The 21055-nt window shown below is 56.9% G+C and overlaps 5 protein-coding genes across 5 annotated transcripts; all 5 read right to left on the reverse strand.

Moving 5' to 3' along the window:
• Nucleotides 1–1047: 1047 nt before the first annotated feature.
• BJ171DRAFT_564756 (uncharacterized protein) lies at nt 1048–2782 on the reverse strand (the record flags this gene model as incomplete). Its single annotated transcript, XM_053113314.1, has 3 exons — nt 2590–2782; nt 2136–2377; nt 1048–2001 (listed from the first exon to the last, which is right to left on the reverse strand). The coding sequence occupies exons 1-3, from the start codon at nt 2666–2668 to the stop codon at nt 1048–1050; spliced, it is 1275 nt and encodes a 424-aa protein (XP_052970971.1). The 5' UTR covers nt 2669–2782.
• Nucleotides 2783–4919: 2137 nt separating this feature from the next.
• Nucleotides 4920–6821, reverse strand: BJ171DRAFT_437614 (uncharacterized protein). Its single transcript, XM_053107979.1, has 6 exons — nt 6598–6821; nt 6287–6339; nt 5964–6067; nt 5813–5908; nt 5476–5698; nt 4920–5249 (listed from the first exon to the last, which is right to left on the reverse strand). The coding sequence occupies exons 1-6, from the start codon at nt 6736–6738 to the stop codon at nt 4979–4981; spliced, it is 888 nt and encodes a 295-aa protein (XP_052970972.1). The 5' UTR covers nt 6739–6821; the 3' UTR covers nt 4920–4978.
• Nucleotides 6822–10507: 3686 nt separating this feature from the next.
• On the reverse strand, nt 10508–12620 carry BJ171DRAFT_595337 (glycosyl hydrolases family 16-domain-containing protein). Its single transcript, XM_053114592.1, has 3 exons — nt 12291–12620; nt 11881–12015; nt 10508–11636 (listed from the first exon to the last, which is right to left on the reverse strand). Exons 1-3 carry the CDS (start codon nt 12565–12567, stop codon nt 10948–10950), a joined length of 1101 nt encoding a protein of 366 aa, XP_052970973.1. The 5' UTR covers nt 12568–12620; the 3' UTR covers nt 10508–10947.
• Nucleotides 12621–13625: 1005 nt separating this feature from the next.
• BJ171DRAFT_626884 (Protoglobin-domain-containing protein) lies at nt 13626–14991 on the reverse strand (the record flags this gene model as incomplete). The annotated part of the gene is made up of 3 exons (XM_053115536.1): nt 14608–14991; nt 14093–14365; nt 13626–13962 (listed from the first exon to the last, which is right to left on the reverse strand). The coding sequence occupies exons 1-3, from the start codon at nt 14793–14795 to the stop codon at nt 13626–13628; spliced, it is 798 nt and encodes a 265-aa protein (XP_052970974.1). The 5' UTR covers nt 14796–14991.
• Nucleotides 14992–16689: 1698 nt separating this feature from the next.
• BJ171DRAFT_626890 (uncharacterized protein) lies at nt 16690–20999 on the reverse strand (the record flags this gene model as incomplete). Its single annotated transcript, XM_053115537.1, has 14 exons — nt 16690–17011; nt 17134–17607; nt 17778–18036; nt 18240–18292; nt 18329–18773; nt 18968–19084; nt 19356–19391; nt 19501–19659; nt 19794–19859; nt 20001–20063; nt 20357–20455; nt 20541–20582; nt 20750–20782; nt 20904–20999. The coding sequence occupies 14 exons, from the start codon at nt 20997–20999 to the stop codon at nt 16869–16871; spliced, it is 2085 nt and encodes a 694-aa protein (XP_052970975.1). The 3' UTR covers nt 16690–16868.
• Nucleotides 21000–21055: the final 56 nt, after the last annotated feature.

A 21055-nucleotide genomic window follows, 5' to 3' on the forward strand; every position in this document is an offset into this window, starting at 1 on the left:
TTGGGAATGTCTCCTGGAACAGGGGAAGGGATATGCATCCAGTCCCAGGAGACTCAGGTTCGCTCGGTATTTCGAGCAATTCCACCATCACCAGAGATGCCCACCAGACCGATCCGTCTCCAAGATCCATGTGTGCTCGGTGAACGAGCTCAACACATCCCAGGTGTGCTCACAGTGCCCGGAGGCCGAGCGCCTCGTTTGACCTGGCTGGCTTGATATCGAGAAACCATGAAGCTGTGCAGAGGGTCGAATGCATCCACCACACTCCCACATCGAGACATCAATGCAGCCAGGAACATGATCTCGGTATGCCAGTCGATCATCGCCACAGGAGATCGACCGGGTGTATTCAAGACCATGTTTCCCAAACCAACCAAAACCACTCGATTGCCAACCAGGACGGGAAACAATCTCACGACCTGCCCACTGGGCCTACGGTCAGTCAGCGGGGTTCAGACATCTGAAACCAGGAAGTGACTGACCCGTTTTTTTCTGGATAGACTTTAACTGGTCTTGGTCGGTTTTGTATGAATCTGCATCCGGTCTCGGGTCACCAGAACCCAATACACAGATGCTCTCCTGATCTCATAGTTTGCTGACGTACTCCATCGATGACTTGAGAAGGCGAAGCATGCCGACACTCCCACCAGAGAATGCAGATATAGCATAGGGTATCGCGACTGTCAATCAAATAAGAATCTTCAGACCAAATAGCCCTGATTTCGCAGGCCACTCAGACACTTGATGTTCCGAAACCGAGGGAACGTTCCGATTATTTGGAAAAAGGTTGTATTGGACAATCCACAAACAAATACAAGGACATCGATAGACAGAGGAAGAGACGCAATTACAAGAGATAGATCGCCAGGAGCCGAGGCCCCAGACGTTTCAAGAGGCAAGGCGGGGAGTGAGGGCGTGACCAGACGCTGTGGCGCCATTGTCGGGAACTCTGAGCTCAAACTGGCGAGGGCGGGGCGCACAGAGCAGTCATGGAGCAAAGTGTGCAAGCAGAGCAAATCGTTCCGGGACTGGGCCGGCTGAGAGTGTTTACCAGGAGCAGGGGTAGTTAACGCCCGAGACACAGTGGGTGCCAGCAGGGCAGTCATAGGCGTAGCCGTTGCCGCCAACACACCACAAGTAGCTGGTGGAGCTCTGGCAGACATAGCTGTTGGCAGCAGCACCGGCGCAGCTGCCGGGAGGAGGAGGAGGAGGGTTGCCGGAGGGAGTGGGGCCGGTGGTGGTCTTGACGGGCTTGGTGGTGGTGGTCTTCACAGGAGCGGTGGTGGTGGGAACGGTGCCGCTGACCTTGAAGCCAAAGGTCTGGCTGGTGGCGCCAATGCCGGACTGGCCATATCCGATCCAGAAGAAGCCGTTGGTTCCCCAGGAGGCGGTCCACGAGTTCTTGCAGAGCCAAGCCTGCTTGGAGTCGTCCCAGCCAACAATCGAAACAGCGTGGCCACCGAGCTGCTGGTTGGACTGCTGCATGTAGACTTGGTTGTTGCTGCAGCAGTTCTCAAAGTCGCTGTAGACAGTGAAGCCAGTGAAGACAGCGCCGTAGGTCATGATGTGCTGCTTGAACTGGTCGACGCTGCTGAAAGTAGCCTCAGAGATGCCGCCAGTGCGGGCACATCCGGACTTGCAGCTCTGGTCCTGGCCGTTAAGGGCTCCGCCGTAGGGGAAGCAAGACTCCATAGCAACACCGCTCTGGGAGATGGCGCTGGCGGCCGTGCTTGGGTACCAGCCAGTGCTGCACTGAGCCTGGCCAGCGGCAAGACAGAAGAAGATGTCGGCCTCGGAGACATCGAGGCTCAGGTGCTGCTGGCTGAGGAAGGTACTCTCGACAGTGGCAGCGGAGGAGAAGGCGACACAGCTGCCGCACTGACCCTGGTTCTTGATGGACGAGACCCATCCCGAGCTGCGAGAGTCCCAGGAAGTGGGCAGGACGGCAGCGAGGACGGCCTCGGACTGGGTCTGGGTGTCTTCAGCAGAGAGGCTCGAGCCCTATCAAATGTCATGGAAGATCAGCGCTCAGACTACATGGGAAACAGCTTGTATCGGGGGACCAGCCAGGATTGCCGCCCCCCTGAGGAAGCAAAATAATGACTTTGGCAGCATACGAAAGCCATGATACCTACAAAGACATCCTGGCGGATCGACTCGACCGACTCGTCAGAGACGATGGAACCCGAGAGGAGGCTGGCATCAATGCCGTTGTGGAGGTGGCTGCGGACTTGCTGGACGAGACCCTGGAACTGCGAGTCGTTCTGGCGAGCAAGGTACTGGGAGTGGAGCTGGCTCGACTCGGAGGCCATGATGGCAGTGTTCTGGGTGGAACCAATGACCTTGTCGAGGTTCTTGACGTACTTGCTCCACTTGCCTGTGGGATGGGTGGCAGTGGGTGGTGAGTATGTTGGATGGGTTGCGTGGCAGTGAGTGTGGAGAGTGTGGAGAGTGTGGGAACAGAACACCCAAGCAATCAGAACACCCACAGCAACCAGAACACCCACAGCAATCAGAACACTCAGAGCAACCAGAACACTCATCAAACACACCAGCCAGGGGTGTGGGAAACAGATCGGGCGGCAGTACCTTTCTTGGCAGAGGCGGCATCGGCCGAGGCAGCAATGCCAAGGAAGAGAACGACGGCGGCGGCAGCGTTGACGAGCATGGCTGGGGTGGTTGCGGGTGGAGGAGGAGGGATTGAAGGAGGAGAACTTGGCTGAGGGGCTGCGACTTGCTTGTCGGGACTAGAGGGTGCTGGTGGTTCAGACGGACTGGGTCTGGGGGCTCGTCCTCTTTATACCCCATCAGCACCCCCCACCACCAGCCCAGCGCGAGAGGCGCAACCTCTGCAGCCGGGGGGCTCGGGCATGGTGGCGCGTTGTGATCTCTGCTTTGTTCGGTCCCAAGCCGCTGCGGGCCGCCTTGATGCTGGGCACACCATGGTCGGCCATGCGATCGCATGATCTTTCCTTTCCATTCTTTCGATGCGTCCTTGTGCGTGGGCACCTCACGCGGACAGGAACGGCTCGTGAGGGGAGGACATCGACCAGGGCGCTGCTGCGAGCGGAATGGAGAAAGAACGGAAAGGCGGATGCGGCTCCGATGGGACAATCGACAATAGACAATTGGCAATGGACGAATGGACAAATGCAGCCCATGGGACAAATGAATCGATGAACAGATCGTGTGGGGTCCGTATCCAGAATGGTCACGCGCTCGTCGCCCATCCCTTGCCCTGCTGCCCGCACCTCTGTACTATACATACTCGCCCAAGGCCCGTTCCCATGGCCACCGGCACTGACCCAGCGCCGCACACCTGGCCGACACACATGCGCAGATGCTCTATCCTGGCCCATGCGAGTTTGCCGTCATCGCACCCAGCACGGCGCCGCCCGCCTCTCCGTCGTGCATTTGCTTCGACAGACCAACTCCACGGGCCAGCCGGTCCGAGGCTCGCCGCATTTTGCTCGCGCCAGCATCCACCGGTCACATCCACAAAACCTTGCTCCTTGCTGCCTGGGTCACCAGGTTGCCCAGGCCTTTCCCATCGGTCTGTTGCGGGGGCATGGGCGATCACTTGGGTGGTCCACGGGACAAGGTTTCGTCCAAGAGTCACGCGCTCGTGACCCCGGCCCATGCATCCATTTCTGTATGTGCACAGTTCGGCGCTGTTGCGTTCGTGGGGCCGTCAAGCCAACCGACAGCAGAAAGGAGCAGAAAGGAGCACGGCAGATACTGCAAGCGACTTGCAAGTCGTCTCCGCCAAGGCACCGACAACGGTGGTGGGCGAGGAGATGGATCCCACAAGTGCGGCAATTGTCCCAGAGCAGCACGGCTCGCCCTGCTCAAGCACATCTCTGGCCATCGCCGTATCAGCCCTTAGCCAAGGCAGGGAGGTCATCCCTGGCCAGACAGCCAGCCCGCCCTTCGTCTCCACCCATCCGACAGGGAGACTGAGCCGCTGTCGCTCGGCTGTATGGCTGGTTGCGCATCATGTGAGCATTGCCATTGTCGCCATTTGAATACCGCTGCAAACGCAGCAACATCCGTCTCGGCACGGCAATCGGTATGTCGTTCCGCTCGATAAAATTGCCGGGATTAGAGTTTTTGAAGGCGTTCTGTTCCAGGATGGTCACGGACAGATGATGCTGCTGCTGATGGCGGAAGTCGACAATTCCTTAGAGAGTGCAGACGAAGAGCGAGAAAATCTGCAAAGAGTGATGCAGATCCGGTGGGCAAGGTCCCCTCCTGAGCTTCCCACGATCGGCTCGGGCGCCGCACGCACCAGCCCACGTGGGGGGCTTGTCGATCGCCACTGGCGGGCGGTCACCAACCCCATGTCGACGACGACTCCAAAACGTGCAGCCAGACGGTCTCTGCCTCTGCTCGTTTGGCCCTGGGTGCTCGGCGCCGCCCAACCACCCGCACAAGCCGTAGACCACGATCATGCAAAACAGAGGGCGGCCTTCATTCGTGTCCGAGGCAATCACAATTCACAATTCATATTCTGCCAAGGTCGCAATCGAGTAGACCACTTCAGCTCAAATCTCAGCCTCCAATTGGAGATATCGATGCCACGGATATCGCCTGGTATCAAGGAAGCTCATTCACAGGATAGATGATGCTCACTAGAGATGGTTCTAGAGCGCTGTGTACGTTGCGCCGTGAACCCGGCCCATTGCAGCTCCTACGATCGTCTGGTAGTTTTGGGCGAAAAACGTGCTTCCGGCGGCAACCATGTTGAACTCGCAGAGCAGCCGACTGGAGATCTTCTTCTCTGAACGATTTGGGTAATCGAGAGCGGGAGTAGCAGTGGGGTGGAGCAGCCATTGAAGATTAAGACCAAAGCAATTGCGGCCTGGTTGCCTATGGCGATTACAGTGCCGATCGTCCCGCGCGCCGTCCAGGGCCAGGCAGTCTCGATCATCCTCTCCTGCGGTTCACCCTTGTGTCTGCAACAGCTGGACGCACTACATCATCCAGCAGCAACGGAGGAGACCAACTTACTCGAGAGCGCCAGAATGGGCCAAAAAATGATGCACATGCATGTGAGCACACAGAGCACATTGACGCATGTGTTGTGGGCCATTTTGGAGAGCGGGTGGTCCGAAAAGACCCATATTTTGGCATTTTTGAGGGGATACGAAACCATGATCCGATGCGGGTAGCCCGTGCGTCGGATGGCCGAAACGATGGCATTGGTCAGGCTCGGATAGTCCCAAAAGACTTGCTTGACCATGTGGATCCTACGGAAGCAGTGGGAGAGGGCATAGGGCTCCTGTCAACGACGGTGGCTTGACGTCAAGGAGCATCGCGACAGCAGATGGATACAGGTGATTCTACAAAGCTTGTGTCGTCGATCCTTGGACCCAACAAAGCCCATAGACCCGATGGAGTGCACATCCATTCATTCGCTCGCACGCAGAGGACACGGAGCCTGGAAGTGTGGCTGCCGACGACGACGCTACGTACTCCTTGAAGATGTTGCTGCTGAAGGTAAACTCCTCGAGAGCCTGTCGGTAGTTCTGCGAGGGCTTGCCTTGCTTGGGGATGCATACGACCCGGCTCCAAGCCGGCGCGATATAATGCGACACATCAAAGTTGAAGCTGAAATCGGTAACGGTGCGGCTACGGGTTTCGACACGAGTACCGTTATCTCCGTGAACGACCTCAGTGTAGGTTTCCTCGTGCTGGCCTGAGATTTGCAAAGTCCCAGTGTTAGTCCCGGAGAATTGAATCGCAGGTGTCGAGCGTCCTATTTTTCCCAGACAATTGAATCGCAGCGATCCACAAGCCCTCTTCCACCAACCTAGGATGTGCACCAGCAGCGTCGGCTTGGACAAGTGCGACAAGAAGAATTTCCACAGCTCCTCTGGCTGCAAGAGTTGCATGTCCCAAGACGCATCTGTTAGTACTTCAATTTGATCTGCACAAGCTCTGCACAAGCTCTGCGGCGACACATACGTTTTTCTGGAGTGACGGGTCGAACGAGACGATGCTCGAGTCTTTGACTTCAAATTTGGCATTGGAGCGCTCGCCGAGTGGCGGACAGTCTTTGGCGAGCCTGTTGAGCAACCAAAGGGCAGTGATGAAGACGTGCGGCCATCAGAGCGATTTGAATCGCCACGTTCAAGACAAGCCTTTGCAATGCGCACCCAAGCTTGGATCGCTCCATTCATTGTGGGGAGGAGGGACAAATCGCCAAGTACATAGGAAGCCAAATCGATATGTGCAGAGACACAGCGACATCCCACGATCCTGCGCGCCAATCGTCTGTTCTTACATAATGTTTCCAGTCGGGATAATGGAGATATCAAAGTAGTCCGGAGGGCATCCCTCGACGCCTTGGATGGCTTGGTATGCCGGTGGGGCTTCGGCACCTGGTGGCAGAGCGAATGCAGGAGCGACCGAGGATTTCTCACCGCTGTCCTTCTCGCCGAGACCACCAAGGTCGCCTTTGCTGATACTTCCGTATTGGAGGTCGTTGTTTGCGAGCAGCGGGGTTAACATCGTAGCCGAGTGCGTCCCTGGCGTGTCCACGAGCGGAGAGGCGGCAGCCGGAAAGCCGGGCGGCGCAATGTATGCAGAGGATACGGGCGGCGGCCCAGGAGGAGGAGCATAGTTGGTGGATGATGTCGGGGGCGGCCCAGGAGGAGGGGCATAGGTTCCAACGGGCACCTGCTGAAAGCCAGCCGGGGCAGCGGGGAAGCTGGGTGGTGAACCTGGGGTGTTCATAGCGACAAATGGCGATTCCGGAAGGGCAGGGTATGGCTGGAAGGCTGACGGAACTGCGAACGGATGCTGGGACGAGGGGGCCATCTCGCGCTGAGATTCTGCCAACAAGCGAGCGGCGAACGGAGATTGTCGCTGGGATTGTGCCACCCAAGCAGGCAGATTGAGGCGGACGAGTTGGCGAAAGAGCAACAACGCCGGCAGCATGGAGACCCGCCACTACACTTTATTCAGAAAAAAACGGGACAACATAGCCGTTTCCATGAACCTGTAGTATGTGCTGTGCTTGCGTCAAGCAAAGCCACAAGAAATAAAACAGATCACTTTGGCAGCCTCCGAGTGAAGACCGCCGGTCGCTCTCCGATCTCCACAATCGACCTGCATACTGTGATCATGTTGCGCGCCGCATTGACGTCGCGATTCCACACTGTCCGGCAGCTGGGATTCTTGCAGCTCCTGACAAAGTGGGAATTCGCAACACTGGGCGCATCGAGTCCTTCCAACCGAACTGGCTCCAGGCACTTGGAGCACACTTGCGAGGTGTTGAACTCGTTCGTCGAGGCCACCTTGACGCTTCCATGATGGTGATTGGGACGGCGTCGGTGGTGCTCGAATTGCTCAAAGTACCGAGCAAACCGCTGCCTCCGAGGGCTGGATGCATAGCCCTTGCCTTGTCGCCATGACGCATTGCCAAAGGCGATCACCACATCGGTCCGTATCGGGGCGTGCTTCAGGACGGCCTTGCACATCCTGTCGACGGCCACTTGGCGCCTCTTGTGGCCCGTGAAGCGATGGTGACGGGCCTTCTTGCCAAGGTGGAAGTCGAGCTGCACTCGCAGCTCCGGTCGCAGGACATGGGTGAGATGGACCTTGAAGGCCTCCGAGGACGACACCTTGGGCGAGGGAGTGGTCGACATCCAGGTCTCGATGCCGAGTCGATACTTCATGATAGTGTGCCACTTGGTGTTGGACGTATGGCCACACATTTGCTGGTAGTGGCCATTGGAGAATGAGACCACCTCGTCTTGGTGGCCCGGTGCTTGGATGACCGCCGTGAAGATGGAGCCGACTCCAGGATCGATGCCAATCCAAGTGGTGCGGTTGGGGTCTGGGTCGCCGATGTGCTCCTGGATGCGCTGCTCGGCAGTCGGAGGAGGCTCGATGGTCTCGGTGTGATCGGTTCGAGGCAGAAACTTGACGAGACCGATGGTGCATCCAATGCCATCGGTGCTGATCTCGTAGTTGAACAGCTTCTTGTTCACGTCCCGCTCTTGGAAGAGGGAACTACGCAGCTTGAAGCAACTGCGCCAGAGACGATCCTGGTTGTTGATGCCGTCATCACCTTCTTCCTTGAGCTTGTCCCGGGTGAGGCCAAGGTGCTGTTCGGTGTCAAGGAGATCCCAGAGAGTGGCCGTGTCGATCTTGACATACTTGGCCCTTGCAGTGCATAGAGGAACCATCGTGCACACGGCCGGAGGAGTGTCAAGAGCGAGCTGCTTGAGTGCCCAGTTGATCCTGGATGCCAGCTTGTTGATCTTGGACTTGGTGGTGCCGAGCTCAGACTTGGCCGTGGTGAACCTCTTGTCGTCGGAGGGAATGCCTTGGGTAGTGAGCTCGTCCAGCTTGGCCTGGTGCTGCAGCTCGGTGACTCGGAGGGCGGGCATGTCACAGTCGATCCACTTGTGGACATTGTCGACCATCTTGTCTCGGGCGAGGATTCCCACATGGTGTGAGAGGCGATGGAGGGCCCGGAAGCGGTCCTGGTCGTTGCTGTACCGAAACTCGTCCAGGACGTGGCCAAAGTCCGGGTAGAGGAACTCGAGATCGGCCTTGGGTGGAGTCTGCCCTGGTTTCTCGAAGAGCTCGAGACAGGCCTCGATGGCTTCGTGCTTATGCTTGTTGGCTGGGAAGACGGCAGCGCAGAAGCGGCGAAGGAGTCGCCAGTAGGCCAGGTCGAGGTGGGTGGTGCAGTTGGTGGCATAGGCATTGACAGCCAGGGTGAGAAGCTGACTGTGAGCACCATCAGGCAGACGAGGGGCCGGAGGCAGGTCTGCGTGCCGAGTGGTCTGGTAGTCGCGAAAGGAAGCGACCAGATGCTCGTTGTACCGCTCGATGTCCCCGGTCGGGGAGAGGGCACCGTCCTGGACGATCTTGAAGCATTGGCGAACGAAAGCAGGGGTGGACTTGGAGATGACGGGGACGGGAAGATCCTGCTCGATGCACCGGAGGATGTGCAAGTTGAGCAGCCTGGATGCCTCGAACTGGATCTGGGTCATGGCCTCGACGGTGGCCTGGATCTTGTCGCGGAGAGCGGGATTGAGACAACAGCCATCCATCGTCTGCTTGAAGCAGCTGAACTGAGGGGCGGATGACCTTCCATCCACGAGTGGGACGACAGAACTCTTGAGGGGCCGGTATTTGGGACACTTGTTGGTGTTGCAACGTTCGTGATCGGTACCGTCGCACTGGCGACATCGCTTGCCAGTACTCGAGGAAGTAGATGGACCAGGCTCGGTGGGATCGACATCCATTGGATCTGCAGAAGCAGTGGTGGTGAGCGACGGAGCAACAGACGACCAAGCATGCGTGGGGTCAGAAGACGAACCAGAGACAGGCTCCGACTGTGACTTGGCTTTCTTGGGCCTGGGTGGCCGAGGCTGGCCATCACCGGCACCCTTGCGCTTCGGAGGCATGGGGACAGAGAATGCTGGATGCCTGCCAGTGGTACTGGTCAGAGCAGAGACTTTTTTTTATCGTACAATGGCGCGATGATCAGATCAAGGCGAGATGAAGGAAGAAAGCAGCAGGACGAAGGTGTGGCATTTATACCCGAGAGCAGGAACCCGTCTGCGCGGGCTGGTTGGGGAAGTGACCCTGTTCAAAAATTGCAGAGGGGTTCAAGCCAGGGATTTGGGCGTGAAATGGCGGAGTTGACAAGATTCACTCCCAGAAGCGCATCGCTCGCTCAATCAGCCGTGGGAAGACATCTGGAAGCACCCTCCGCACGGCGGACTCGAACAGGGTCACCATCCCGATCTTGAACCCCTCGGACGCATTCAGCGCTGTTGTCTTCCTGTACCGATGCTTCACAATCCCAAAGAAGTTCTCGATGGGATTGAAGTCGGGCGAGGCAGGTGGGGTGAAGATCGCTGACCATCCTCGGCGCTCGATGCAGCACACCAGAGTGGTTGATGGCAAATGCAGCCGAGACAGACTTGTGTTTCATGTGATTGCGCTGGCGAAGCGGAGCACCCTTCGGTGAGTATCCGTAGAGAGGGAAAATGGATCTCCTGATCCCTGTCTCATCGACAAAAACGAATCGTCGTGGGTCGATGGAGCGGACCTGGTCCCTGAACTGTGCCACCCGCTCATCCAGTCGCTTGGACTTGTAGAGGTGTGTTGCCCTCTTGTGTGAGAGACCTGCTCGGTGGATGGCAGTGTGGCAGAGTGAGAGTGAAACTTTCCTCTGGAGGATGGACTCGAGCTTGCATCGCAACACAGGACCAGTCTGGAACGGGTCCTGTTCAATCAGGGTGCGAATGACTGGACATGCCTGCTCGAAGAAAGTGGATCTGCGAGCTGGGACCCGGGATGGGTCATCCAGCTTGCATCCTCGGTGCCATCGATGGATGGTGCTCTTGGATACACTGAATATGGAGGCGACCTTACGCAGGCTATGGATGAGGGCGTAGCATCGCAATGCGGCGGTGCGAAAGTCGGATGTGTGGCGAATGGTCATGGCCAGCGCGCGATAACATTGGGTAACAAAATATTCGATGAATGGTCAAAAACCCGGGTGTCCCGTTTTTTATTGGATTGCCACTAAAGCGAATGGTGATCAATCAACGGATGACGCCAGTCAGCCTATCCGGGAGAAACGACATCTCTGTTGTGTTCTGGTGTGTACATTATGAACTGGCAAGATTGAGAGGGGGGGGTGCCAATTACTGCACGGCACAGCCGTCGTGGAGATTGAAAGGCAAGCAAGGATGGGCGAAGGGGTTTACGGATGAACAGGGGACGATAGGGAACCCGACACATGCTGCTGACAAGCAATGTTGGGTCGGTCGATGCGAGGGAGTGATGTGATGTGATGTGATGCCAATCCAAAAAGAGAAAAGTACAGGGGGGCAATCGAAGCAATTCAAATGCGGAGATATCTGTCCGCAAAAGCAGGCAAAAGAAAATTGGCCGAAAGCCAGAAACCGAGACTTAGATCATCAGGGCCACGGCGGCGCCGATGGCACCGAGCAGGCTCGAGACACCAAGGTGCAGCGAGTTGCCCGAGGACTGGGCGATGGCTTCAGCCCGGGCGGGAGCGGAGGCGCTGGGCGAAGGGGCAGAGCCGGACTGCGACGCGGCAGCAGAAGCAGCGGCGGTTCCCGAGACAACGGGAGCAGAAGGGGCGGCGGTTCCCGAGACAGCGGGAGCAGAAGGAGCGGTGTTGCCAGAGGCCGAGGGGGCGATATTGCCGGAGGCAGACGGAGCAACAACGGGGGCCGAGCCGCTGACAGTGGTGTTGGAGGAGGGGGGAGGGTTGGCCTGGCAGGGGCCGGGGTAGCTCAGGGTGACGCTCTTGAAGACGGCGGTGAACGACTTTGTAAAATCGACAGTGCCGGCCCAGCCACCAGTGTTGGTGCCGTCCCAGATGCCGAGCTGGACGTACGAGGGCTTGACGGGGAAGGGCAGGGATGCGCTGTGGGGGTTGTTGTAGGTGCGCACGGGCTGATCGTCGACGAGCCAAATGATACGGTCGGCGTTCCAGTCGATGGTGTACTTGTGGAAGTCGGCAGAGGTATCGAAGCTGTTCTTGATCTCAAGAGGCTGGCGGGTGTCAAAGTCGGCGTTCTGGAAGACGTTGGACCAGACACTGTTGGGGCTGATGCCGACAAACTCGTAGTCTATACCAGAGGAAGAGGCAAAGGCAAAGGCAAAGGCAAAGGCAGAAGAAGCAGGGCCATGTCAGCTCAACGGGTCGCATTGCACGCGTAGCGGCGGCGGTGATGGACGATCTGAACGCTCCGCGGTGGGCCGCCAGAGCGTCCGTATCGGATACGCGGAGGTCTGCCCAAACCGCCGATGCATCGGGAGATCACAGGCTGGAGCGGGAGACAGGGGGGGGCAATGGCAGCAAGGAGCACTCACCGATCTCGTCGCCCACGTTCTCGGGCTGGGAGCGGGTGATGAAGGAAGTAACGACGCCCGAGGAGGTGGAGGCCGACTTGATGACGGCACTGAACTGTCCCGAAGTGAAAGCAAGCTTGGACGAGATGCGAGTGCCTGGTGTGGGTGAGGAGGATTAGCGAAGGGATCCGCTGGAGAGCACAGACCCGCCACATGCCCAGGGCCTCTAACAACGACATGAACAGAGCGCTGTGGCAGGCGACACGCATGAATACAAGCGAGGCGATTGGTCGATCATGTGCAGGGATGTTGCGCCGGGAGAGTATCGACGATCGCCAGAGTCGGACACGAACGGACAGAAGCGCGGGATCGATGGCAGGTCGGCGGTGGCGGTGGCCAAGCCAAGCCAAAGGCAGCCGCCAGAAACGTACCACAGGTCGAGGTCATGGTCAAGACAGCGCCGTCGCTAGTGAGCTTGAAGTTCTGCGGGCAGTAGTCAACGGAGAAGTTGACGAGAGACGATTCCTTGGTAAAGTCCTCGGTGACGACGCAGTTGCCCGAGGTCGAAGGCGGGTTGGGAGCGGCGGCGGCCTGGCCGATGACGCTGTTGCTTGTGAGAACCCACTTGGAGGGATCGAAGGGATCGGCCGAGACAGAGGAAATGGCCGAAGCGGCAACGAGGGCCAGCGAGAAGACAGAGGCGAGCATGGCGGAAGACGAGGGATCGGGACAGCGCAGATCAATAGGTCGCGAAGGCCGTGAGATGGACGAGGCGAAGGACTGGAGCAGGACGAAGACGTTTATATAGTGGCCAAGGCCAGAGGCGGTGCGGGGGTGGAGAGCCGAGAAGACGGCGAGGGGCGCGAGAACCGCCGGTGAGAAGCACAGCGCAGTGTCTGTGCGAGCGAGACGGCCCACAAGCTGCAGCGAGAGGCGGGGAGAACACCTTGTATGGACCCCGCTCAAGGCCCTTCGCGACCGCCACAGCGGGGCGGTGCTCAGGCTGTGCCGAGGCGCCGGCCCTGCCGGGGTTGTGAACGGTCAGACGTGCGAACGATCAGACTCGCGGGGGTTCAGACGTGCGAACGATCGGGCTTGCGACACGAGGCCGATGCCATGATTGTGGTGGCAGTTGAGCAATGTACTTGATCCGAGCAAGCGGGACACCCCCCGGATAAGCTTGATGCAAGCTAAGCCATAAGAAATAGAACAGATCACTTTGGCAGCCTCCGGATGAAGACCTCCGGATGAAGACCTCTGGGTCGTTCTCTGTCTCCACAATCGACCTGCCGCATCGACGGCACGATTCCACACCCATTGGAACTGCAGAATCGCAGCGCAGTGATGAATGGGTGTATTCGTGACTCAGAATCGAGCGACAGCCACTTCGCTTTGGGAGCGCAATAATACGGAGCACACCCAGGTGTTTCGATCGCAGTCTGGTAACATTACACGCTCCCCATTACCGTCGCTCACTCAAGCTACGACGTCAAAATGGTTGTTCGTGTTTCTGAATACAGTACGAGGACACACCAAGGTGTGCAGTAGCAAGTGCCTGGAAGAGCGCCAGCCACTGAGATCCGGAAGATGGACATGGACACTGCTCATTCTACGCTGTGGATGAGCCGGTGGAGGAATGGAAGCAATTGAAGGGAGGAGGGAGGAGGGATCGGGAAAGCGCCTGTCGGGTAGGAACGACGCAAGGTCCCACAGCCGGCGCTGGCCAGCCAAACGGGAGTTCGCAGCCCACAAAGGGGAGCAGCGATTTAGACAGAGCGAACTTGGTTTTCAGGAGCAGACTCGATCAGATCGCGGCCGTCCTTGACGTAGTACTTGACGAAAAAGTCGTTCTGGATCCACAACAGCTTCGAGAACGCCGCCAGGGTCTTGGTGCGGACCTTGGGGTTGCGCTGCAGGTCGGGGAGGTTCGAGAGTGTCTCTGCCAGGAAACCGTGCAGGAAAGCAAACAGGGCGTTGATGTGGACGTACTCGACGTTGATTTTGGAGGCCTTGAGCTGGTTGCGGACATGGATGCGGCCAACCCAGTCCAGGTAGTTGACAAACTTGGCATCGTACTCCGCGCTGACGAGCTTGACAAGATAGCTGTGTGTTCACAGGAGCGGAAAGTCATTGTCGTCAGTGTTGGGTCAAAGTGCGAACCGCAGATGCACATGTGCGAAAGCCGCCCTCGGTACGGGAGGTAACAATACCGCACGCCCGTTGACAAACATACCCTTTCAGGTGGTTCTTGCGGAATTTGATCTGCTCGTGGTCCAGGGTGAGGTGATCCAGGTCGGAAACCTCGCCCTCAAAGCCCTCGTTCTTCTGGGTGAAGGAGGACTTTGTGATATCAAAGGAAAAGAGGCGCTCGTACACGGCATCGACAATGGTCGGAACCAACGGCGCAATCAGCGGGGCCGAGGCCTTGATGGCAGCAATATCCGAGTCGTCAAAGTCGGCAAAGCTGCACAGGTACTGGAATCGGTAGAGGCGGTCCGTGTACAGTCTGTAATTGAAGGTGGAGACCGACACGTGGATCCGCACAGGAGATGGAGGAAATCAGAGGCCAACATTACGGGCTTGGTGAGCAACGAGCGCGAAGGATGATGGGATTTCATATTGAAGGAGTCCAACTGGAAACGGCAGCGACTCCCAGATCCGACCTCAACAAACGTACATGCACAAAGGAGCAGCACTTCAAAGAGCAACACGCCGCTTCCGATAGCAGCGATGCATGGCACCACGAACCTGTCACGATCGATAAGGGCAGGGTTTGTCAGCGACGGCTCCAAGCTTGGGGCGTCGGGAATGCTTCTGGGGGCTTGGACAATCACTTTTCGCTTGGGCTGGGTGTGAATGTAGTAGGCGACGCCGGCGGCGACAGCCGTACCCAGGACGAGGGTGCTGAGGAAGACGGTGTTCTGATGTCCAGGCATTGCGATTCAGCAAGACGAGTAGATGATAATGGGGCGGGGGAAGGTGAACAACAGGACGATGTGGACGATGATTAAGAGGCTGGTCGAGGGGGCTGGAGGGAGCTTGGCAGGATGACGGACTCCAAGACCGCTTCTCCTGGGGCGTGGCTCGATTATATCGTCTCCGTGAGCGGGCGTGAGCGAAGGTGACCAAGGCCGTTTGCGCTTGGGAAAAAAGCAGACATGAGTCAGGCTTGCTGCCGCGTGAGTCACCATGAATGACCCAGGTTGCTGGCCGCGCCTGTGCGGGCTGCCTGTGTGTGGCACACGCCGGGTGTGGGTCGCGCACGCCTGCCTGTTTTGGCAGGCGCAGGCCCGCACACACACCCAGGCAGCGTCGGCTGGACCACAGACAGAGACAGCACAGCGCAGCAAGCATGAGGGACAATTGCGTGCGCCCGAAGAGCCTCGAGCTGGATCTGGTCAGCGCCCGCGGTGGTGATGGTGTGGGTCCAGCGATCGGGAAGCAGGTCGACGAAGCAGGTCGACGAAGCAGGTCGACGAAGCAGGCCGAGGATACCAGGAGAGCATCGGAGACAACCGCGCCAGTGTCCACCAAGACCTAGCTTCTGAGACGACTGGACACACAGATCACCAGCGAATTGCCGCAGACAGAGCTGCTTCTAGCCAGCACAAGAACGCACACCCGCAATGAGAACGAAGGACACAGCACAAAGATAGGGTCGACTGGATGGCCAGAGGATGGCTCTCGCTGTGAGTGCATCGATGAGTCAAGGTCCGTGATCGATATAAGTGCATTTCGCCGTCCAAACAGCCATCACAGACTGAGACCATCCAGATTGGATATGATGTAGATATATTCAAGAAATATGACCATGGCCGCTCGGAGAGGCAAACAGGCATATTTTAAAGAGCAAAGATCGAGCACATTCAAAGAAGCAAGATCGAGCACATTCAAAGAAGCAAAAGCGAGCATATCATGGAAGGGATGCCGTGGCACCCACCAGTCAAGATGGAGAGCCGGCGCAACATCATTTGTCGAAAGCAGGCCTGGGGAGAAGCCGATGCGGAAGGGAAACCAGAACACAGCCCAGCAGGTGCCCCCACACCTGGCTGGGATGTGTCCACTCGAGTCCTTCTCGTCAACAGACTCCTCCATCTATCAGTCAAAACTGGCCACGCATCCAAGCACCCCCTGGAAGCTTCCCCCGAAGCTCCCAAGGGACGCCTGTGACTTGTGTGCACAGCGTCGACGGCATTGCTTCTTCAAATGAGGTGAGTAGCACGAGCATCAAGTTTGACCTGGGTGTTACGGCGCAGACCAAGGCAAGGATGGGCAGGAGTGAAGAGTCACAGAGTTAGTCGGGTCATTCATGAATCACAGTCCACGGCGCACCACTAGTCGCATAGATCCTCAACAGCAGCCCGGTTGCAGCCCCGGTCTTACCAAACAGCTATCGGATTAGCGAGCGCATATGCGCCTGGTACAGGCAACCTGCATTGTTGGCGTGTACTGCGGACCGTCCTCGTGGACAAGTCATCTGTGCAGAGTATATGGTTAGTATCGCGGACTGGTAGCTTTGCTTCGAACGCGGCTCAATCGAGCAGATCACAGCCAGCGATGCATTTCTAGAGCAAACCTTTGATTTGGCATCTTGAAACGTTTGATTTACAACTTTACAGCTAGTTGAGCGGCGCATTGTTGTAGCGCTCATCTTGATTCGCCGCTTGGGGCGTCGTCCATTGGTTGCATGGTGTTGTGAAAGTGAGTCGATCGAAGAAGTAGCGATGGTTGTGCACAAAGCCAATCGAAAAAGTGGCGTGGTGTTGTGCAAAGGTCACGTATCGAGAAAGAAGCACGGTGTAGCATGAAAGGAACGAATGAAGAAAACCGCACAATGTTTTGCGAAGGAACTGATTAAGAAGTTGCAAGGCACATTAAAGGTAGTGGCTAAAGAAAAATGCCGGGAACGAAATGTGCTGGACCGTGGTCTAGCATAATGCGGCCGTCCTGGGTGGTGCTGTTGAAGGCACAATCCAGGTCTGGCTCCTCGGGTCCGTGCTGACGGCCCTTCAGTGTCCTTGGCGGCTTGCCATGGACGCCAGCTTCTGGTCACACTTGACCTGATCCTGGATGATCTTCTTGAGGTACTCGTACGAGTCGTTGACGGCTCGGAAGCGGGCTGTATGCAGCTCTTTGTCCTCGGTATTCTTGTCTGTGATTCAATCAGAATCGAGTGTCCGAATCAGTTTCATGAGGCCGACCCAGCGCGACTGCAGTCGGCACTTGACACACGCTGCGTGTCCTTGGCCCGGGCTGTGGTATACGCTTACACACCTGGATGGCACTTGAGACTGATTTTGCGGTAGCGCGTCGTGATCAGCTTCAAAGATTCGTCCAGGTTGCTCTGCAGGATATCCACGTTCTCGAGCTCAAGCATTTTCTTGGCCTTGATCAGGGCGCGGAACGTGAGATTGAAGTTTTTGAAATGCTTCGAATGCACTGGATGGAGCAGAGTGGATGAGTCCACGTTCACGGCAATGAATCTGCCAAGATAATCAGCCGCCGATCGGACGGCTGCATGGAGACTATGCGCACCATTTGGCTCCCTCTCGGCCAGGATCTTGTAGGTATTGACCGTTGCCTCGAGGTACCGTGGCCCCAGGTGAAGGAGACTCTCGGCCTTGAGCTCCAGCGCTTCGGTGGGAGGTTTGTCCGAGAGCCTCTCGAGAGCCTCGATTGCCTCGACTGCCTGTTCGAACCGGTCCAGGTTGACCAGGGTGTCGGCTTTGAGCATCAAGAAGGACAGGTCTGCATAGCGGGAAGAGTGGGACTCTGTTAGAACAAAGCGGCGGCATCAGGGCCAGAGGGCCAGTCGAAGCTACACCGAGCTGCACACATGCTTGTGTCATGAGTACCGCAGCCTGAACATGACCAGACCACTCGCCGGATATTCCTGCAAATGCTGCTGCATGTCTCACCAGTGCGGCTCTCGGGATAGATCGAATCGATATGCTCCAGGCACGCGGTTGCTTCTTCAGACAAGCCGAGTTCTGAATTGGCCTTGAACTTCAGCTTCAGAATCTCGTAAGGCCGCACAAGGAAGCCTTCGCTCTCGATGTCTTCGGGTGTTTTCGGCATCTTGCCGGCTGCTTCGATCAGCTGAAGCGCTTTGCAGCAGTTATCAATCACCAAGGCAAGCTCTCGCATCTGAAGAAGCACACGGACCACAATGGAAGGCTGTCAGTAGTGGTCCAGCTCAGCGACAAGCCGAGCTGACATCCGAGTCGAGGGACTCGCAGCAAGATTAGTGACGAGCTGTCAATACGCATCACAGCTCTCAACTTGCGATCGATGAGAGCGGAAAATTCGGCAGTGACAGCGAACCAAAAACGGTATCGGCAATACAGCAGCGCTGTTTACTTGTAAACGTCAGCACTCACCAACATGTGGCTCATCGCCATGTAGTAGTATCCACTGCTGATTATGATTGGATCTGTTTCAGCAGCAATAAAGTCGCTAGCCAAGTTACGGATGTCTGTGGCGTACTCTTCAGCGTCGTCAGAGTCATCGAGCTGTATGGCCTTGTTAACGAGCTCCAAACACCGTCGGATAAAGCGAGCGCCGCTCGTGTCGGCGTTGGTGTTGGTGTCGGCAGAGCTTGTTGTGGAGCCATTGCCATCGCTTGAAGTGCCACGAGGATGTTCCCGGGACCGTTGGATGTTGGGGCACCGATCAATTATAGAAAATTCTTCATCTTGAGCATCCTTGTCATCGGAATGGCCCGGGTCGGTCTGGCTTGGGCCGTCGCTGCTCGCTTGGGCATGCTCCTGTTCTGGTTGGGTTGAAGTGCTGCCTGGTTGAGTCTGAGCTGGATCCGCTGGTGAATGGCAGTCGTGTTTGCTGGAAGAAGCCTGAGTACCTCCACCTGTTCGATACGTGGCTCGATCGAGAGCCTCCTTGAACAGCTGTTCGAACTGCCGGCCAAGGGACAGCGGATGCAACCGGGTTGAACGAAATGTAAGTGGCGCAGCTAAGGCCGCTCTGAGGCACACACAAGCCAGCGGCTCACGATGGAGGTCTATCAACCAGCATTGCTCAGCTGTGGGTCGGTGTGGCTCCATATCCAAAACTACATGAACTGTCGGGATGCACACACACACATCCTTACCTCAGACCGCTTGGGCTTAGCACAGGGCGACTTCTTGGCGGGGATCGAGCAAGAGCTTCCTCGAGACATGGTGGTCATGAGCAGGCCGAAGAACGGGATTTGCGAGATGCATACCACCTGAAGTACACCAGCGGAGCGAAGAAGCAAGGGGAAGGGCAAAGGACAGGGAAAGTGAGTCAATAGGGGTGGCATTGGCGTCAGATATCCGTTCTCAGCGCATCCTCCGCCGCTCCGAGACAGACCCATTGACACTCAAGCTACGTCCGAAGTCTTTGCGATACAAATGAATGAAAAATGCTCGATCGCATTGCTACTGCCACTACAACTGCCTTATCGCCCTCGCTTTCCAAAGTTCCGGTTTGTCTGTCATCAGTACTGCTCATCTCACCATCACGACATCGCCAAAGCGCCAGCCACGCGCACGCTGCTGACGGGTAGCGGGCTCAGTGTTGTTTCCAAAGGCCTGAATAATGATGCCGAGTCAGAAGGATATCACCGATGGCCAGGCTGCTTGAAAGAGACGCATCACTCACCTGCATCAGCTGCACTTGGGTGTTGGAAAACGTCTGGAGAGCCCTGGTCTGTGTCGGTGATGGATCAGGATACATGTTCATGACGCCGTTCCGCGGATGGCCTCCTCGCACAAGCAAGATTCCAAGAAGACGTGTGCTGGAATTCACCTGACTGAGATACTATTGGGATGGAAACGAGAACCATGTAAGATGGATGGACATATGGAACGACGGATGAGGCGTGAGGTCTTGGAAGGAAGGTGTAGCCAGACCAAAGCGGAAGAAGCAGACAGGATCAGGCGATATCGACTCACCAGATCAAGGACCCTGGAGGCCTTGTCAGTGCTGAGCTTGATCTTGGCGTCTTTGAACGAGAGCTCCTAAAACACCAAACCACAGGCGACCATCGTCAGATTCTTTCTGCCTTCCATTGATTGCCGTCCAACCCCGCCGCATTACCGAGCTTCGGCTCAGACTGCATAGTCGTATCCCTCTCGGTCTGCTTGATGACAAACTCCCACCTTTCTGAGTTGGTCAACTTCGTTCTGGAGCCGGTTTTGAGAGTGTATGTATGTTTCCACAGTCTGGAGAAGTGCAGAAGCAACATCGTCGCTGAGTCACCAAAGAAAGAGCCGTGCCTCGGTCGTGTCTCCGAGTCAGTCTGTGACTTGCCTCGACTTTGATCTGGAGGCCGCTGTGACTCAACCACATCCGCCCTGGGCTGTCGATTCTCCATCTTCCCCCCCCCTCACCAGGCAATCATGCAGATACCCATTCACACTACTCCATCGCCACCGGGTTGGCACCCGTCACGCCCGGGACTGTGATCCACCATGCTCTTCAAGACATGACAGTACCTTTCGTCCCCACAACTCACCTTTCTGGATACGACAATATAGCTGGTATGCACGATGGAGGCGGATCCTTGATCCATTCCAATCGAGGACGACTCATTCTTCAGCACACTCGAGTTGCACTGCAGTCCCAACTACAGAGCGGCAATCACCATTAGAGACCATGTTCTGATGTCGGGGATGCACTAACAGACACACGTCACTCACCAGGTCGTTGGGCAAGGCAAACGAGAGCTCATTGCGGCCGGACTTGAGTCGAATCGACAGAGTTGACGACGGAAGAAGAAAGAACAACGCCATCGGCAACAGGAGGGTGGAAGAGCCAGGGGTTGTTAGCGGGCAGTCAGAGATTGACCCAGAAGCAGCAAAGTGCCGCCCCAAGTGCCACCGCAGATGTAGAGCCGACTCCAACCCACAAACATAGGAGCGCCAGCACAGTTGACTTGGGTCTGTCAACGACTCAAGTAGTCGCATGTGGGACACTCAATCACATCGCGACCCTGGCCTGTTTCCATGCAACATGCCAGACAGCACTTGCATCACCAGCACCCACGCTCTGTCGGCACTTACATCTCGAAAGATCCACGCGTGCTCGAAAAAGTTGAGGACAAGAACGATGATCAGGGCGATCTCGAGGAGTCGTGTGCTTCTCCCCGAGGAATCCATATCGGCGGTATTCGAGCTCTATCAATAGGTAGATGAGGGCGAGAGCCGATGGGGCA

Source organism: Polychytrium aggregatum, assembly GCF_025602895.1.
Source record: "Polychytrium aggregatum strain JEL109 chromosome Unknown BJ171scaffold_3, whole genome shotgun sequence".
NCBI classification, from domain to species: Eukaryota; Fungi; Chytridiomycota; class Chytridiomycetes; order Polychytriales; genus Polychytrium; species Polychytrium aggregatum.

Coding starts and splice junctions, on each gene's coding strand:
- BJ171DRAFT_437614 (XM_053107979.1), bottom strand. CDS start 6,738: ATGAACACCCCAGGTTCACCACCCAGCTTCCCCGCTGCCCCGGCTGGC. Junction 6,068..6,286: donor ATCCCGACTGGAAACATTAT/GTAAGAACAGAC, acceptor GTTGCTCAACAG/GCTCGCCAAAGACTGTCCGC. Junction 5,699..5,812: donor GCTGCTGGTGCACATCCTAG/GTTGGTGGAAGA, acceptor TGCAAATCTCAG/GCCAGCACGAGGAAACCTAC.
- BJ171DRAFT_595337 (XM_053114592.1), bottom strand. CDS start 12,567: ATGCTCGCCTCTGTCTTCTCGCTGGCCCTCGTTGCCGCTTCGGCCATT. Junction 12,016..12,290: donor GACCATGACCTCGACCTGTG/GTACGTTTCTGG, acceptor CACCCACACCAG/GCACTCGCATCTCGTCCAAG. Junction 11,637..11,880: donor GAACGTGGGCGACGAGATCG/GTGAGTGCTCCT, acceptor CCTCTGGTATAG/ACTACGAGTTTGTCGGCATC.